At 32.5% G+C, this 19,384-nt stretch overlaps 1 protein-coding gene across 6 annotated transcripts; it reads left to right on the top strand.

Annotated features, from left to right (window-relative positions):
* Positions 1-341: 341 nt before the first annotated feature.
* LOC121419091 (fibropellin-1-like) lies at positions 342-18,796 on the top strand. 6 transcript variants are annotated; one of them, XM_041613395.1, is made up of 19 exons: positions 342-527; positions 1,428-1,565; positions 2,405-2,605; positions 3,192-3,317; positions 4,383-4,508; positions 5,717-5,836; positions 6,681-6,761; positions 9,486-9,608; positions 9,969-10,094; positions 10,422-10,547; positions 10,888-11,013; positions 11,419-11,482; positions 12,067-12,111; positions 12,508-12,582; positions 13,143-13,206; positions 14,068-14,163; positions 14,669-14,887; positions 15,165-15,227; positions 15,804-18,796. In XM_041613395.1, the coding sequence occupies exons 1-19, from the start codon at positions 443-445 to the stop codon at positions 15,966-15,968; spliced, it is 2,169 nt and encodes a 722-aa protein (XP_041469329.1). In that variant the 5' UTR covers positions 342-442; the 3' UTR covers positions 15,969-18,796. The 6 variants fall into 6 exon arrangements, with proteins under 6 accessions (XP_041469329.1, XP_041469328.1, XP_041469331.1 ...); XM_041613394.1 differs by having other exon boundaries at positions 11,416-11,482; XM_041613397.1 differs by lacking the exon at positions 4,383-4,508 and having other exon boundaries at positions 11,416-11,482.
* Positions 18,797-19,384: the final 588 nt, after the last annotated feature.

Raw genomic sequence — 19,384 nt, 5'->3', positions numbered from 1 at the left:
AAAATTTTGTGTTTGATCTAGATCTATATTCAAAATGTTAATTTGATCATTACACTGAAGAAAAAAAATTAATTGATCTTACCTTCATAAACATTTCTTCAGTATTTCATGGATTAGTGCATGCCACTTACAAAATTGTGTTGATTTAAAAAATTATACTTGAAATTTGGAATGGAAATCCGATTGACTACAAACTAATTTTACCATTGATGCTTAAGTACTTTAATATACTACGACCCACGTGATAATTCAAAATTCATATTAGTTTATCGTTCTGTTCAAACGTATTGCATTGCTCGACCCCGTGATAGATTAATTACGTTATGTACTTACTAAATTCCTTTCTCATTCTGTCTCTCATCCAGGTTTATTCTGCATTCTTAAAACGGGAGGAATATATTTGGACGCCAGGCGAGTCGTTCACACACCTGGGTAGATCATCATGACGTCACAAACTAACACATTCTGTATACTTTGTATCACGTTTCTCTTTGCAACATTCCACACAGTCACTTCAACCAGTACACGTGAGTTACCCCTTCTCGGGCAAATTTTTGCACTAATATGGCTATAGAACATTTCAAATTGCATTTTCAATATTAATAGGAAAGTTTTCTTGCACTTTTGAGCAACTAAAGGTGTTTGATGTTGTTTTAATTGAATTCAATTTTTAAATCTAATCGAAAATCGATCATTTACCATTTAAATGATCGTCGCGGAGACAATTTTGCTGGGAATTTAATTAGTTTCCGCGTGACTAACACTTTTGCATGCTACTTCTGAAAGGTTTTCATGGCGTAGAAGAATAGTGTAGTACGTTTCACGGTACACCATGTATCTTTCTTGGGCAAGTGTTGGTCCTTGGGTTGTCCTTTTCAGGACAAACACTTGACCAAGAAAGATACATGGTGTACCATGAAACCTACTACACTTAACTTTTGCATCTTCTCAGTTGATAAGATTGTCACTATGCATGCCATTTTTCTTGCTTTAAATGGAAATAGAATAATAATACATTTGTTTGGACATTCGTGTAAGATAATGTAAGGAACTGTCTATAACAATAATGATGTAGGAATATCCTTATTAAAAAAATATTTAATTGTAACATAATTATATATCTAGTCTTAAAGAGGTGAAAGATGTTCCTGTACCCTTTTTTCTCTAAAGAAAGGCCCACAATCTCACTTATACCCTAGCAAGTCTAGTTCTCAAGTCTTGTTGCTTAAAAAAAAATGTTTTCTTTATTGTCTCGTATTGTGTCTACCATTAAACTATTTTCAGGCGCAGTAGTCATCATTATACTTGGTTATAATTATTCCACTAGACACTTATACTAAAAGTCCCTAATTTTGACCAACACATAGTACTGGGAAGGGATAACTTTTAAAGTGATTGATTAATTTTGCCCATCTCAAATCCCATAGCCGCTGCTGTGCTGCCTCCATGTGCTAGCCATCCGTGTGAGAATGGAGGCACCTGTATCGAATATACCTCAGCATTCCAGTGTCGATGTACCAATGATTTCACAGGACTTAGATGTGAAATACCAGTATCAAATACAGGTAAATCTTAATCATAGAATACACTGGTATGGGGGCTTGGAGGCAACAGCCCCAAAAGTTCCATGACAGAGAACAAAAAAAAAATGTGGACAAGTGAAAGAAAGGGGAAAAGGAAAAATATGAAACAATTTTCTGGATATTAAATGTTAATTAATTAATATCTGTCACAAATTGTATTTCCACTTTAAAAGATCTTACTTCACTTGCTCACGACTATTTAAAAACTTGCCCATGTACACTATTGTTTATTACTCTATATGAAGTGGAAAAAGGTGAAAGAAAAAGGAAAGAAAAAAATGTGAAACCATTTTCTGGATATTAAATGTTAATATCTGTCATAAATTGTATTTCACTTTGAAAGATCTAGCTTCACTTGCTCACGACTATTTAAAACCTGTCCCTTGTAAACTATTGTTTATTACTCTGTAGGAAGTAGGGAGCGATTACCCCAATATGGTGTTTCAAGAAATTGAAAAAAAAGTAAAAAAGAGTAAAATTGTTTTCTTCATTAATTGATTGATGTATTTACTATTTTACTATCCCTGGACTTATCTCCAGCTTACTTGAATAAATGGATCCTACAGAAAATCGGCACTACTTTAATCAGTATTTACTTTATTCTGTATTATTTATTCTGTACGATCCTAATTCTCTTAAAATTTGACTGTAGCGTTCCTTATCATATTTGTTAATTCAGCTAAAAGAATAATTTATCTTGGCAAATCGTCTTAACGTTTCTTTGAAGTTGCTTGGACTTTTACAATATTTATTTTTAGTGAAATATAACCAGTTTTTTGCTTTAAAGTGTGAACGGTTCTCTTTCGTTTACCTTACATTAGCGTCTGTATGTGATGATAATCCCTGCGCTCACGGTGCCTGTGTGAGTTCAGCTTCGGACCGTTTCACATGTATGTGCCCCGGAGGGTGGAGGGGGACAGCATGTGAGATAGATGTGAACGAGTGCAACGGAGAGAGGGGCCCGAACCCCTGCACCAACGGGACAGTCTGCATCAATGAAGATGGGGGATACCGATGTGAAGGTATGGATGAAATTGTTCAATACTCTTTGTTGTAAAATTTAGCATATCATTTGCAAGGTACTAATGTTGAGGGTTAACCAATTGCGATATCTAGTGAAAGCCGAATAATAAATTCGATAGTATATTGCCTTATTTCCAAACATGAAAAAACCTAGGATGCCCCTATACCAAAGAACAAAAAAAAGGAGAAATCCCTGTACCGCTAACTTGTATCACGGGACACTTCTATTAACCTTATTGTGAGAATACAGTTGTCAGTCTATTCTTTCCAAAGAAAGGATAATTTTGTTATGAATTAAGCTATCAATGTAAACTAACTTAATAATTCAATAACGATGATAATATTAAGTGGTCTAATTTAAATAGGTGCTAATTTTATGGTCAATGCATTCAAATGGTGTCGTATTTTCATAGGACAACAAGGATTTAACTTATAGAATAGAAAAGTAATTTACTCCACATTCTTATGGAGTGCTCGGTTCAGTCTCCCTTATAAAAGCTAAATTTTCTTAAACCCATGTTAACTAGTATATTAATATACCACACATTGCGTTATATTATCAATCTTTCCAATAATCCATCCTAGCTCCTTGTGCCAGCCCTAGCCCTTGTCTAAACGGAGGTTCTTGCTCGACGAGAAATACAAAGCCTTACTACACGTGCGAGTGCATGCCAAACTACGAAGGAGAAACATGTGATATTGTTGTTGAAAGTAAGTTATCGATTGTTGTGAGTGTTCCTTATTTCTATATTCCTTTATCTTATAATCCTGACATTGATAGAGAAGTTGGTTCCCTTTGTTTGCAACAATAATTAAAAATTAAAATATATTAAATGCATAACATATCTTTTCATCTTAGATGGTCATTTTACATATAACCGTGCATTTTGTAGTAATGTCATTCAGTTTTGATGATTTAAAGACGATTCTCCGAAATATGAACAAAATACAAAGACATTTTGGGGATGTAATTTTGTAAAATGTTTTTATCAACCAGGTAACATTTTTGACACTACATTAGGCTTACCTTTGAAAATGAATCTTGATGAATAAATGATGCGCAACAGTACACTTTTCGATGGATACGGATTTAATGTTTGGAATCACAGTTCGCTTTTAGCAATAAAAAAAACATAGGCACATTAAAATTCATGATGCTCGAAAGCTGGGATACACAGAAATCACACCCTGCAAAATTGCACTAGTTGTTATTGTTGTCCCGCTTCTAGATGTTCAGTTGCACCAACTTAATCAGTTGTTACCAGCTAGTATTGCAGTACACATGTATGCACTTTACCACTTCTGTAAACATTCCCTTATACTGTATACCATTTTTATGTAATTAATGTTTAGTGCAGTTTGTATGATTTGTACTGATCGCCAAAATAGACTGACGTGAATAGTGTTGTGTGCATGAGATTTATTGTGAGCTTTTTAGATATAGTAGAAGCCGTAGTCACAATTTATACAGTGTCATGATGCTTTACCCTTCCCTCAAAAGTTTCTCTCATACCAACAGCATCTGTGTACCGAGTCTGGATCCCAGTTAATTCGGGACAGATCGTGATAAACCTTGGAAGTAACTCGTGATAGATGCGAACATTTCGTAGTTCATTTCATGTCGACTCTCAGAGCTCGGGGTCCAGCTCGTAACAAGCAGATCTGTTGGAAATTTCGAGAGGGGCTTTTGTGAAAACCATCCCTTTCCCACATTTCCCTCCCGTGCGCTTCCCCATTTCAATTACCTCATATGCTGTCATTCGCCATCAAACCCAGGAGACGATCCTTGCCGATCGGTGGCGAACATGTGTCTGAATGGAGGCACGTGTTTCTCGTTCGGAGGGGCAGCTCTGTGTTATTGCATGCCTGGATTCCAAGGCCAGCACTGTGAGATTGACACAGGTAAGAGAGGCTCGATGACGTCACATGCCTGGCTGGCTGGCTCAGAAACCAGTAGTGCTAATGTTAGATATGGTAGATTAGTGCACAGGCCGTTGCATGGATGGATGACAAAGATGGTTGTATGAACTAACTAACACCTTGCACTTGGATGTAAATCTGCCTTGCTGACATCAGTCAAAGGCGTCCCTGTTAGTTCGAACGTAGGGTGTGGGGGAACATTTCAAAGAGTTACCAGAAATTAAATTTTTTTTTTCAAATATCGGAGGCATCGGTACGTTGTGATGATCGACCCTTATCAAGAACGTTCGAGTGTCATACACACATTTATCATTGTCCAATAAATCTGATACGGTGATAGAAAGAGGTTAATGAATGTGAATGAGTTCCAAATGACACAATCCTGTTTTGTGCCTCGGGTCGCAATCGATGGCTTTTCACCGTACACGATCCTCTCAACAATACCTCAACGTACTAATCGAACGCGAAATTATATTGAATAATAATCTAGTTTTCCCCAGCTGTACCGAGCACAATCAACCCCTCCACTCTTATTCGAATACAGTAACGCCTCCGACTGGTACATTGACACTCTTGTTGATTTCCGTGATATTCTTGATCCCTTCCAATCCAATTGTTGAACCTAGAGTATAACTAACAGATAATTAATGTTTCTTATATTGATGGCAGAAACCTAATCTATATCTGATGAATAATTATGAAATACTTCTATATCATAATACATGGTAATACGATTGGTTTGCTGTATGGGGGTCTAATTACGATTTCAAATCAGGGTTTAAATCAATAACGACATACTACATATAATTAAAATATGATACAATGATTATTATTATCAAAGTAGTAACAGTTACATCATCAATTTCTTTTTACGCATAGATATTATATATTTTGTAGTCACAAATAAACATAAAACTGGAATCCATTGGCATATCATTTACATTATCATCATCATCATTATCATCATCATCATCATCACCATCAAATCATCACCGTTGTCATCACTATACTCACTGATATTTTTACTTTTTATTTCATTTTTTTATTACCGAATACATGTAACTATGTAACTATAGTAATTATCATGTTATTGACTAATATAACCTGAATTTCTTCGGTACCATGCATTGAAATATTTTGTTCTTAATCTCTTAACTCAGCTCCTTTGTCTAATCTTTCATGAGCTACAGATGTTTGTCAGACCATTACATGCCAAAATGGCGGCACTTGTGAGAAGTCACGTGATCAAACAGCGTCGTGCATTTGCCCTCCCTATTATAGTGGCTTGCAATGTGACCTATTTTTGTTATGTAAGTTAGCGTGTCAAATCTCTCCCATACATAAATACATATTTAATACAATTTGCCGTGGCGGGAATTGGGAACAGCTTTTCCTTATTTCAAATTATGTTCTTCTGGTTATTTTTTAACCAAAACCATGCGGCACTTTCGGTGACCTTTTTTTTAAATCTTTGTCCCACATATTGGAACCGTACAATGATTGATATACATTGTCCTATAAAGAATATAGCACCCTTCTTCATATTCCTCTTATTTTGGTAGCATATACTAATATTCTTGTTTTGTGAAATGCACCAAAACTTGAAGTTTCTCATTTGGCCGATTACACGGAAGGTGTAGCTTTGGAATACTAGTTAGTAATTTCATTAAACTCTTTCTTAAACTTCGAAATTATTGTTTAGATTACAACATTTTCTACTGAAAAGAAAAAAAAATCCTTTACAATAATACATTTATTGTAGCCTATTTGGTTGCACCGTCATAATGGTGTCTGTCACTATTTCTTTTAGTTCCTTTATAGAGTTTCATGTATATAAAAACAGCTCTTCATATCGTTATTACATGAAGGCCTACACGTCGAATTATTAACGTACTTTCCGTTCAGGAATGAAATGATATAATCATGATAATATTCAATCTTGTTAGCATGTACTTACCTTGTCCCATTACTATCAAACAAATGTCAGTTAGCCATATACATAGTACATTTCCATAGACTTTATTATCAGAATTATTATTGTCTTGCGTGCTAATGGCTGTAAGATTAGAACAGATGAATGAACGTGTGTATATAAGAAAAAAAAGCTTTTAATGAATTTTGACATTTCTCCTCTTCTTGTGCCTGCCATTTCAGCTCCCTGTGATAGCTTGCCTTGTAATGCATCTGCTACTTGTATTGAAGATTTAACACTGGATAGTGGTTTCGTATGCATGTGTGAGTTTGGTATACTAACCTTTGCCAGAGGTGGCGCCAGGTTGGTGGGGGGGGGGGGGGGGTGACAACAACCTGAATGCAAATTTTTCTTTTTTGACTCTCATTAAAAAGGGATATTGAAATAGGTTCATGGCACACTCTTAAAACCCTTCTTTAATTATTTTATTACCTTATTTTTTTTTCTCTCCTCCCCTTTTCAGTTTATTTTATTACTTACAAAAATTAATGGGGACATTCAGCCCTCCCACCACCAACATGGCGCCGTCCTCGAACCTTCTTAGCTGGGCATCCGTAAAGGACAAGTCCACCCCAACAAATATTTGATTTGAATAAAAAGAGAAAAATTCAACAAACATAACACTGAAAATTTCATCAAAATCGGATGTAAAATAAGAAAGAAATGACATTTCAAAGTTTCGCTTCATTTCACAAAAACAGTTATATGAACGAGCCAGCTAGATCCAAATGAGAGAGTTGATCATGTCCTTCACTCACTATTTCTTTTGTTTTTTATTGTTTGAAATATGAAATATTTTGATTTTCTCGTCATTGTCATGTGGAATGAAGTTTCATTCCTCTCTGAACACGTGGAATTCCATTATTTTAACATTTTGTGCTTCAGGCAAGGAGGTCTCAATCGTCAAATTCTCAAAAATTGAAATATTGTATAATTCAAACAATAAAAAAAAGAGAAATAGTGAGTGACATCATCAACTCTCTCGTTCATATAACTATTTTGTTAAAAATAAGCGAAACTTTGAAATGTCATAACTTTCTTATTTTACATCCGATTTTGATGAAATCTTCAGCATTGTGCTTGTCTGATTATTCTCTAATGATTCAAATCAACATTTTTCTGAGGTGGATTTGACCTTTAATGGTTGCAAATGTTCCCCTTTGTTATATCTTTTAACAATCTTTCAGCACGTCAATACCTTTGCACAGAAATTGAAATCTGTTTTAAAGTATATCGTTTACATATTTAGTTGATTGATCCAAAGAATTGGATCGAGTAAACACACGAAGAGTAACAATATATTTGTTGATTATTACGGTTTTATTGATCGTTCAAATTCAAAGCTGGTTATTTATCTCTTGAACGTTCCTCTATTTATTTATTCATTATTGCTATGTTCATTTGAATGAATAAATCCCTTTTCTTAAATGAGTTTGGAGAACGGTTCATTAAACATATCTAGTATTAGCCTGTTTAGTCTTTCTTGTAGATTGCTTGATATAATTACGTATATATATATATTCATACATAATACATGAATATAGCTGTAATTTGGGATGCTATAGTATTTGTACATTGGAGCATTATGCAAGTTATATTGTATTGAAATTTATTACCTTATAATATCTAGTGGCACCATGTACATAACGTTTTCATCACTTATCCCAAACCGTTTAATCCTTTGCTCAAGTATAACTAGGGTCATATAACAAAGAAAAAACAAAAAAGGGATGAATAATACTTACTTTAAAATGCATGGAAATGTTCGTGGATTCCATCACCTCCTGGGAGGTCACTAATGTTTATAATGATTGGATATTAAACATATATACTTTTTATATTAAAAAAGATAACTTATATGAAATGTAATGTTGCAACTTTCATGACTTTGGGGAATCTCGAGGTTCAAAATGAAGTTGTCATTCATTAGATAATAAGGAAAAAACAACTCACATAGATTACCAATTGACCTGAAAAGTCTAATGAGCCTTGCTCGCGTGATGGTATAAACATAATCATTGCTTGAAATTAGTCGAAAGAGGAAGCACGTTGTTTTATAATCTTTAAGTGACCCATTTAATCACTTTAAAGCAATTATTACACGCTTGATATGATTTCCCATCGTGTATTCAAATATCTATAATGGTTGAAATTTGTGGAGCTTAATAGACCTTATTTATGTCGCTTCTTCTTTTGTAAATTTATAATTACAGGGAGGAAAGGCCAATATTACTTTTTTAATGTATAACAACAGTACAATTTTATATGTAACACTTTAACAAACATGAGTGCATTGGTATAAATTTTATATCATTTCTGGCTCAAGATATAATCATTCATGTTATGATGAGTTAGATCATGTATTGCATTACAGTATACATGTAACCGATTTTATATTTTAAAATAATTCATGAAAACCGTATATTACGTGAAAGTGAAAGTGCTTGCTGAACGAAATCTGTAGAGAATTAAACTGCTTATAAACAGAAGATTAATTGGGTATTTAAGGAGGCAATAGATAATATAAGTGACAGTTCGCGGTAAACTTTAGACCGTGGTTAATGACTTTGCATCCGCCTCCCTGCATCCTTTTAATAATTAACCATAACTGAGTAATCGTTTTCGAACAAAGCACCATAAATATCCTGTTATATCAGCATGGTGATCTTGAAGGAAAATAACCATGATAATCGAGTTTAAACACAATGCACAAAAAGCAAAACAGGAATGAATATTTATGAATTTAAAGTACATATTATAATAACCTCAACTTATTTCCAAAGATAAAGATCCAACAAGTGATAAAGAAACTTATTTTAAAGATGTTGATTAGGCAATTAAAATATTGACGCTCTACAAGTAAAATTCTTTCTTGGAATGGATGAATTTAATGTTTATATGATCGCCTCGCCTCTGATGTAGCGCCCTATGTGAATAATACTGTTAATTTTCGATGTTATTTTAATTCGTTTTTGCCTCTTATGTAGCGCCATGTGTGAAAGGACCTTGTCAGCATGGTGCAACCTGCGTGCACAACCAGAGCACCCCTCTTGGCTTCACCTGTGAATGCACAGAAACCTACCAAGGATTATTGTGTGAAAATATGATACGTAAGTTTATAATGGTAAAAACTTAATAATTTATTGAAATATAGCTTCCTTTCACTTTGTGTCAGAAGTCCCATTAAAATAATGCGACAGTTTACCGATCGTTATCTCTGAATCAATTTTTAACCAGTGCACCATCAAGCGATTCTGAAAATGTCAAATTTATTTAAAAATATTGGTGGCAATGAATGTTGTGTGATTCTTTGTAAAGTTGTTACACAATTAAACACACATTCCTTTAGTGAAGGTGAAACAACATAATTACAGAAGATTGAAGTAAATCACATTCACCTGATAATTAAGAAGCCAACAATCGTAGTAGAAAGGTTAAGAGAAACTATTTATCTCAAATTTCTCCCATAGCCCCGTGTTCGAAGGAACCGTGTCTCAACGGTGCTACTTGTCAGCCAGATGAAACTGCGTCAACCGGTTACCAATGCTTATGCGATCAAGGATTTGAGGGACTAACGTGTGAAGTATATGTTATCTGTAAGCAAATATTATCCTCTTTACAATTTTTGTATGTTATGTAATGCGACAATTGTTATCTACTCTTCAATACCAAAATATGAAGTGAATTTGTGTGTAGTTTATAAATTTTAAGGAACAATATATCAAAGGACTTGAGTTTCAGCAGTATAAAATACTTTTTATATTCCATGTTTATTTTCGTTATTGTGACAATCGTGTCAGAATGTCAGTTATTGTAATGTACCTAAAGTTTTTAATTATCGTAAATAAAGTGTAGATCAGCAATTACTAGCATTAATCGTGTCGCACTTGTATTTAATTTGATTATCTAAACTATTTCTTCAGCTCCATGTTCTGAAGATCCGTGTCTCAATGGTGGGACCTGTCAACCCAACGACACGGCGTCAACCGGTTACCAATGCTTATGCGATCAAGGGTTTGAGGGACCAACGTGTGAAATAGCTGTAATCTGTAAGTAAATATTATCCTTTCAACCATCACAGTATGTGCTCTATCCATTGTAAACCACTCTCATCGAGGAAGGAATTTGTGTCTATTATAAAACAGCAGTTAAGCATATGAATATGAGCTATGGCATTTTTGATGATTCGACCTTTCCTTTCTTACTTGGTCTCTCTCTTTCCTTCTTTATACCTTTCTTTCGTCTGTCACTAAACCTCTCTCCTCTCGTTCTCTGTCTGTCTACCTGTCTATATCCCATTCTCTCTTTCCTAGCTCTCTTTCTCTCTTTGCCTCATATGATTTTATTTTTAAATTACAACGGTAATTTCGTTTTCTCACATTTTCACAGCACCATGCACAAGCAACCCTTGTGATAATGGAGGAACCTGTGAGGCTGAAGGGGGCGCTCTTGCAGAATATAATTGCATCTGTCAGAAAGGATATAGAGGAACGCAATGTGAAATTGTTCTTCATGGTAAGTCCTGTCTTTCTCTCTCTCCACTGTTTTTTTTCTTCTTTTTTAGTGCATGAAAGCCCTTATGCACTACAAATGAGATGTACAGGGTAGGTAGTAATAATGGTAAGGGGAAAAAAACTTTGTTAGTGGTATTAAGATCGATATGTAATTTGTTCCATATGTTGTAAGAACAAAACAATTTGTTCTGGTTTGTCTGGTTCCCATTGTCACTTATGTAGGTGTAGATTTATTATTACTTCAGGGTATATATCAATATAAATAAATTAATGTAGCATGCTGTTTATCCACATTTCCTAAATTAAAAATGAGTACTTAACAAAAAATTCTTTTATATAATAATCAACAATTGATTTAATTAGATAATCATTCAATCGTAATTATTTTACAATTCTTTTGTAGCAGTCTGTACTTTTGAAGGTGTAACATATCAAGAAGGCAGTGAAAGAAAGGAAGATTGTAATATGTGGTAAGTTGTGTTTTATTCACCATCAATATAGGTTGTACACTTATAGATGAAGAGGAAACTGTTGCAACAACTTATAACTGGAGAGAACTCAGGTCATACTCTTTCACAATTTTTCTGTGTTGAAGCGAATGATTGGATTGTGCAAACATGAATTTTTGACTTTTTTTAAATTAAAAAGTTTTTTGCAACAGGCTCCTCGAACACAAATTATGAGGGACACTTTAGGGCCATACAAACAGTGAGTTTATGCCCCCATCCCTGTAAAAATTAAAGTGATGAATGGTTGACAGCCTTTTTTTCATGTCAGATTTTCGTAACAAAGTAACTTGTACAAATTTTTAATGATTCTCAATACAATTTATTTATAAATTGTATAATTGTATAATTTATACAAGATATATATTAATGTGATATTTACATAAATATTGGCCAATATGTAATATTGGCATATGAATGAAAATTGAGATTTAAGTTTAAATGATTTTAAAATATTTTGTGGAAACTTTGGTCCATTAATGAAGTGCGATATTACAACTATGTTTAGAATATAGCAATAACCATGTTTCATTTGTTTCTGTATAAAGTCATTGTCAGCAAGGTTCATGGCACTGTACAGACAAATTTTGCGGGTAAGTACATCACATTTAAAATAAAAAATTACAGTTTTACTTTCTCAAAATACAACCCCCAAATAGGAAACATTTTTTTCAAATCAACCAAGAATGTAATCATTATAATGTCCACTTTGTAGGTCTATACGTTTTACATAACTCAACATTTGAAATAATATCTTATGTTAAAAATCATTGCTCCAAATACTTTTACACATAGATTATTTGTGTTGTAAATCCCCAAACAGGAGTTATTTTCATTTTAAAATATTCATAAACATATCCATGATGTAAAATAATAAATGTATTATAAATCATCCTAAACAACTTTTTAATCTTGACATGAAAGACATTTTGTTCAGCCGTGTTTGCACAAGGAATGTTAATTCTTATCTTCTGTTTTATATATTTCAGTGAATTCATGGTTTCATTTGCCTTTGCCAATACCAATTCTAATGAAAATGACGATGATGAGGAGGAATTTTCAAAGTGAGTATTTATGTGTGTTTATTTATATAGCGAAAGATTCTATTTGAATTTTTTAAAAGATATTTTTCACATTTTATTAAAACTTCATTCATTTGTATTAAAATTTGAATAGTTCAAGACTTCCTCATTCATATAATCTCTTTTCATTTCAGAATGGAAAATTAAGTGAACTTCCTCGATAACTTTGAAATGCTAAACAAATTGAATGATATAGAAAAGGCTTTAGTTTCACACACATTTTTTGGGGGAATCAACTTTGCTTATTAATTTCCTTTACAGTTTCTCATAAATATCTCTGCACTCTTGACGGTTGAATAGGATATATAGGCATTATCTAGAGTAGCAAAGTCTAGTAGCAAGTGTAATAATTTGCTTTGGAGGTACCCTTGTATTAACAGTATGAACGCTCGGGAAAACGTTTCAAATTTTGACTAATATCTTGTAACACTTCTGCAATATTATGGTGCTAAGATTTTACAACCAGTGTCCATATACAAAGACACAGAAGAATTTATAACATTAACTTAATTAACCCCATATTTTTTAAAATCATTTTACAGTACACTCAAAGAAGACATTGCTGAATATTTTGATATCAATGTCAACATGATTCAAGTACTAACGGTAAGTTCAATTTCCTCTGTTATTTCATGGTTCTGTCACTGTAAAACAGCGATAAGGAGAGTACACCATGTGGTGTCGTTTAACACCTATTTGTGTTTCTATTATTTAAACACTATTTGATGTTATGCCCAAAGATCATGGTGCATTTTTTTTCAGTTCAATTAATAAACATTTAATTTCTTCCAACTAACATTCTTCTTTCATATAAAAATTCACGAATTGTAATACAATTTACTTAAATATCAAAGGTCTGGTCCTTTGTCAAAACACCAATCTCAGCACTGTTTGATGTTGTTCTTAAAACTGCAATTTACAGTATTAGCTACTTATCAAATCATTGTTCATTTAGTATAGATACATATTTTCCTAAATTCTAAGTGATTCCTTACATTACTGTATACACATAATCTTTGAGCATGTTGAGTTTGAGTGTTTTACGTGGCCTCTCGAATGCTTTCTAGCTTAAATTATCTTGAAACTCCAGTCATTTTACTAAATGAATAAACTTTACTGTGTATAAACTTTTTAATGTTTATTAATCTAAATTATTCATTTTCCTTGATTAGATAATATCAAATATTTGTGAATATTAATTACTGTTTAAGAGACAATGAATATGACTTCGTGCTTAATTGCGTTGGTTTGGTCAGAAGTTCTTTAAATTTTCACTCTGAGCTATGGACACTGCTTTCAGAGTTTACAATAACTTTGCACTGAACACTTCTAATGAGAAATTGAATTGTCTATTTCTATGAATCAAAGTCGTAGATTATCATTGACCATTTTTAAACAATGATTGTTCTGATTACATTGATATACTCTCAAAACTATCTCTTATGATCTCCAATATTCATCGTTCAGGTATCTGGTAATCCTGCTCAGGTACAGTTCCAGTTACAAGACACACTAGACTCTGAGGTTGATATAGAAAACGTTGCTGCAGATATGTTAAGACAGGTAAGAAAATGTTGCATTTCTAAGTACTTGCGTACTGGTGGATTGATTAATTGAATTTATTTCTATGTTCCATAATTTGGCAAAAAATAAAACAGTATTACAAAATTTACATAATATTTTGTATATATGATACACTTTTCATTCAAATACTAAAAAAATATATATATATGTGGTAACTTTTTTTTCAATCAAATAATATACGTGAATACAGGAAACTATATTGCTAGTGGTGTTGCGATTGGTGGCTGGAGTGTGGCTTTAAAATACTTGTAAATATAGTAAATGAAATTCATTTAATAATACTTTGAAAATTGTATTCAATGAGTGTATTATTCTAGATGACTTTGCCACAAACAAATCTATTAAACACCTTTTCATCACCAAGAAATTAAAGTATTACAATACTTTTGACCATTTAAGATAGTCAGTAGGAGAAATAGCCTCATTTGATATTTTATGAAAATTACCGTTATTAATATTCTTTTGCCATTTTTTTAAAACATAGTTTGTGACAGGTACATATGCATTCCACTACAACCAAGCCTCATATTCCATCAATTCTCGGACGGTGGTCATCGAACGTCGAGATAGTGACAACCACGCTAACAATCTCACTCATAAAGATGATGGTCAACAGTTCATTAGTACAACATTGCTAATTGTGTGTATTGTTGTCAGTACAATACTGGTCTTTGCAGTTCTCTTTGGCATAGCAATTATTGTGGTAAGGATAAAACTAAAACTTTTCATTTTATTACAGGGATAAAAACAATTGATTTTGATATTCTATTCGTGACAAAATGTTGACAATTTTAGGCGAAATAATATATGATTAAATCATTTTCCACCATCTGTTTTACCATTGCTGATCTCTGCAAACATTAAATACTTTTCAGGTTTGTTTGATTTACAGCCTTTAAGTTAAATTTGCTTTATCATTTCAGTGTAAATTAATCAGAATTAAGTCTCTTTAAATCTTCTATATTTCATTTTCATATTAGGTCTACAAAAGAAGATCAAGGAAAGAACAGATTTATTGCAGAAAAGACAAGAATACAAATGCGGTAGGTACTATAATAATCACTGCTAAATAGTGAGTAACACTATAGAGTAAACACTGATTTATGTACTACTTATTTGGGAGGTGTCACATTAAATAGAATGTACGATAGTGTTTCAAATTGATAGTTATAAGTACATTTTTTTCATTTTTGTATTAATTCATTCTAAATTAGTAATAAATTAATATTAATATGCTAATTGCCAAACCACTCATTTTATAATGACAACATTATTCAAGAAGCTTTTCAACATGATTGCTGATATCTTTAATAGTAATTATACAGTTTTGCTAAATTTATTATTATCTTTCCTCAGAATGATAAAATCCTGCCCTATTGCTTAGCTTTAGTTCCCAATTACGGTAGCTTTACCAACAATTGCAATTGCCATGGTAACAGGCTCAACATTCATTTAAAATTATGGTTTCTATGGAAGTTACCCGTGATGGCAAAGTGTTCTTCAATATTTGGTGCAATGGATGTCGTGATAAAGGCCTATGGTGATGCTATGATCTTTATTTTCAATTATTAATAACACTTTTTCTTTTTCTATCCCCCTTCCTATCATGGTCCATGCAGTCAAATAATGTGGCAGGAGGTGCAATAAAATACCATAAGAACGTGTACAATCCTGTCCCGCCGTGTCCACCAGCGAGAGATGTACCTGTAGAAGTAGCTGAAATTAGGTTACAAAATGGCGCCGGAAAACATGATGTTAACATCAACATGGAAGCCAGAGTATAGAACATGGAGGATCAAGTGTCTTCTGACCGTTCCTGAAAAAAAATGCTCAAGAAACAATCGAGAATGGTCTCCAGAACTTGACAAGGACAATTTGTATTCGTGAAACTCTTGCCATAGTTGTACATTGTGGACCTAAACGCTGCAGTTCGTCTTGTTTGGGAGAAGTTAGGTGTTTTCATATTGTGGACATAGAAGATGGATTTGAGATCCCGAGGAGAGAAACTCTTGTGTATACATATAAGACTAAGCTGTGATATTAAAAGAAATGAGTGAATAACATGTTCCTTGGTGTCATGCACCAATAGACACCAGTGTATGGATTAAAGTTAACTATTGGACAATGTGCTCCAGTTATTTGGGTGTATATCTGGGCATTTTATACTCATCATTGTGGCAAGCTATTTCTTCATAAGGAAATACTCTGGGACAGAAGCACCACTGCCACACTATCGCCATCTTTTCCAAATGCTTAACTCTTTTGCCGCAAGAAAACACGATGAACTAGAACATTCATTCTACCTTTATTCCAAACTATTTACAGCAACTTCAACATATTTTTCTTGGATATCCTTGATTGAGTTTGGAAACAGTTATATACAATATCGTCATTGTCAAGTGATTACAACAACTGCTGCCATAAGACCAAAGTGTGTGCCCTAAGACCAAAGGACAGAAAAGAGTTGATTGCAATAAATGTTTTAACAAACTATGAGACCACGGGCAACCAACCTTTATGATATTTCAAGTGATAAAAACAAATACAAAAGGTGAAAACAAGGTCAAAAGAATGAAGAGGAGTCTTAAAAAAACAATACTGTGTCATGCCTAATTTTTTCATTCACGGTATAAAATGAAGTCACCTGAAAAGTAATTTTGCCCCCACACCCATCAATACCCTGACGTCATTCCTCTCTATGTCATTATGATGTTCTTGAACATTAATATCTCAATATTTTCTTAGTATTATTCACATCTGAAATTTGACAAATCAGCATCATTAACCGATTTGATGAACAAGTTCAATTTCATGTATTTTTCTTTTCAACTCATACGAAATTCGAATTCAAATGATATAATACATCATAGTATATCCATCATATATTATTGTATCATGTATTTATCATTTCATATATTACTAATAACTAAGATGGATGATGGATTTTGCTAATAAGATTATATTTATTGCTTTTGATTATGAAAGTTATTCTTGCCAACATTCCGTTTCAAACTCTTTTCTAGCTAATCATCTTAAGGAAAGGGAGTATATTCCTATCCCCTCTTTATCCCCCTTTTCAAGATCTGTGACGAAAACATACAGAATATAATTTTGTTGGTGTGTTATATGAATTTTCTTTATTATTATTTAAGATGTCAATATGCTAATGATTCTTCAAAATTTAATTGAGATTTCCACTTGAGCCAATTACTTGTATTGCAACTTTGTTGAAAGTGTTTAAACTTTGCACTATTTAAATAAACAGATGGCATCATACCTTTCATTTCCAACCATTATAAAGTATCGGTTGGATCAATGAAGATAAAAAAGAAATCTGCATTTTTTATCTTTTGATACAAAAAGGTATGTAGATTTTCAGTTAAAACATTTCCAAGTTTGTTTTAGTCATTCATAAGAATATCCAGATCGAACTAAAATAACAATATTTAACAATTTCCTTGATTTTAAATACAAACCTAGTTGATTTTTGGTGGAGAGCTGTCAAACTCTGCATAAAAGCTATTCAAACGTAGTAAATATGTAGTAAAATATGTGCCTAAATCATAAATTCCTTGTAATTAATAACTGTTTTGTGTCAATTTGTGAATGTATGTACTGCTGTTGAATAAATCCAATAATATAGAAAATATCACATAAAATAATAATTATTTTACATATGATCTGGCCAATATACAAAAGTTTTACTTGTGGATACGACTCAATACTTTGGCTTGTTCATATAATAATGCTAAATAATATCAATAAAAATTTAACACTTATGGGCATTAAATATAGCTGCAAGAAATGCTTGAACGAAATATCAGTTGTAAAATTTAATGTTTACGTTTTAATGTGTCCCAAATTTAGAAGATAAAACGCACTTGCAAAAAAAGTATTGATATCAAAAGCATGCACAAAGTTTTAATGAGTCTTGTTTGTAAATTTGAATGATGAAAAGTGAGATCGTGATTTTCTGAAAGTTCTTTTTTATCTTGTTCAACTTAAGTAAATGTTAAATGGCACTGGAGCTTTTACAATAATATTTTGCTTTTTTCTTGGAAAAAATGAAATGTGCAATTCACAAGTTGTAATTTTATACAACACTACTATTTTATATTGTTCTCATCTAAAATATGTAAATTATCGATGTGCGTTTGTCTTATTTGTAAATGATTTAATCTGTTAGCATTTTAAATACTATTTTGAAAATTAGGAGCATAATTGTTGAGGTTTCGTGGTGTAGCTCCATATAAAAATTTATCAAAGTGAAACCATAACAGTTGTTAAATGAATTTCACATTCTAATTTTGATATTGTTTTGTTAGCCAAAAGAAAATGAAGATAAAATCTCACAAAATAATGTATTCTTTATTCATATTGCATTTTGTATTCCCGCACCACCCTTAATGCCGAGTTGAATAAAAGTTGTCACTATTTTGCTTGCTATGTGTAGAAATAAGACCTGCAAATAAACATATACGAAGAATGATATGTACAAATTGTATTTAATTATGAGATCTTCCAATTATGAAGTTTACACGTTAATCTGTATATTTGGGTACCTGTCCGAAATGATTTGAATAAATTCTGTTTTATACGAAATAAAATGTAATATGTTTTGTCTATGTAATCATTGGTTTTGTTTAGTTTCAGATAATACAAGAAGCTTAAGTCTCGGATTTTCATGTAATTTGATTTTTCACAAGTCGATCGAATGATATTTTAGAGAAAGTGATGTATGAATATACTGTATTTCTTTTTTTTCGGCGAGACATAAAAAGAGGAAGACGAAGAGAAGAATGAAGATGAAGAAGAAAAAAAAAGAAAAATAAGAAAGGAAGGGAAAAGAAGGAGAAGAAGAAAAAATAAAAAGAAGAAGTATAGAAGAAGAGGAATAAAATGAAGGAGAAAGAGAAGGAGGAATTAGGCGCGTAGTTACGTTATTTCTTGATTAATCTTCAAAATCATTTTAAAAGGGTAGTGTCGAAAACGGACATTTTCACAGTAAAAAGATATAAAAATAAGACAGTTGCTCAAGCCCTTCACTCTAACAACAAATTAATTAAACTTTTTAAAAACTGTTCGATTTTCAAACAACTTGTTTTTAATACAACTTCTTTAAAACTTTAAACAATAGTTGTTAGACTGACAGGCTCACACAATGTGACTCAAATTTGTAACAGCATGTTTTTTTCAATTT

The sequence above is a fragment of the Lytechinus variegatus genome, chromosome 7 (assembly GCF_018143015.1).
Source record: "Lytechinus variegatus isolate NC3 chromosome 7, Lvar_3.0, whole genome shotgun sequence".
NCBI classification, from domain to species: Eukaryota; Metazoa; Echinodermata; class Echinoidea; order Temnopleuroida; family Toxopneustidae; genus Lytechinus; species Lytechinus variegatus.
Note: the sequence above shows the minus strand (reverse complement) of the source record. Positions and strands in the feature narration are given on the sequence as shown.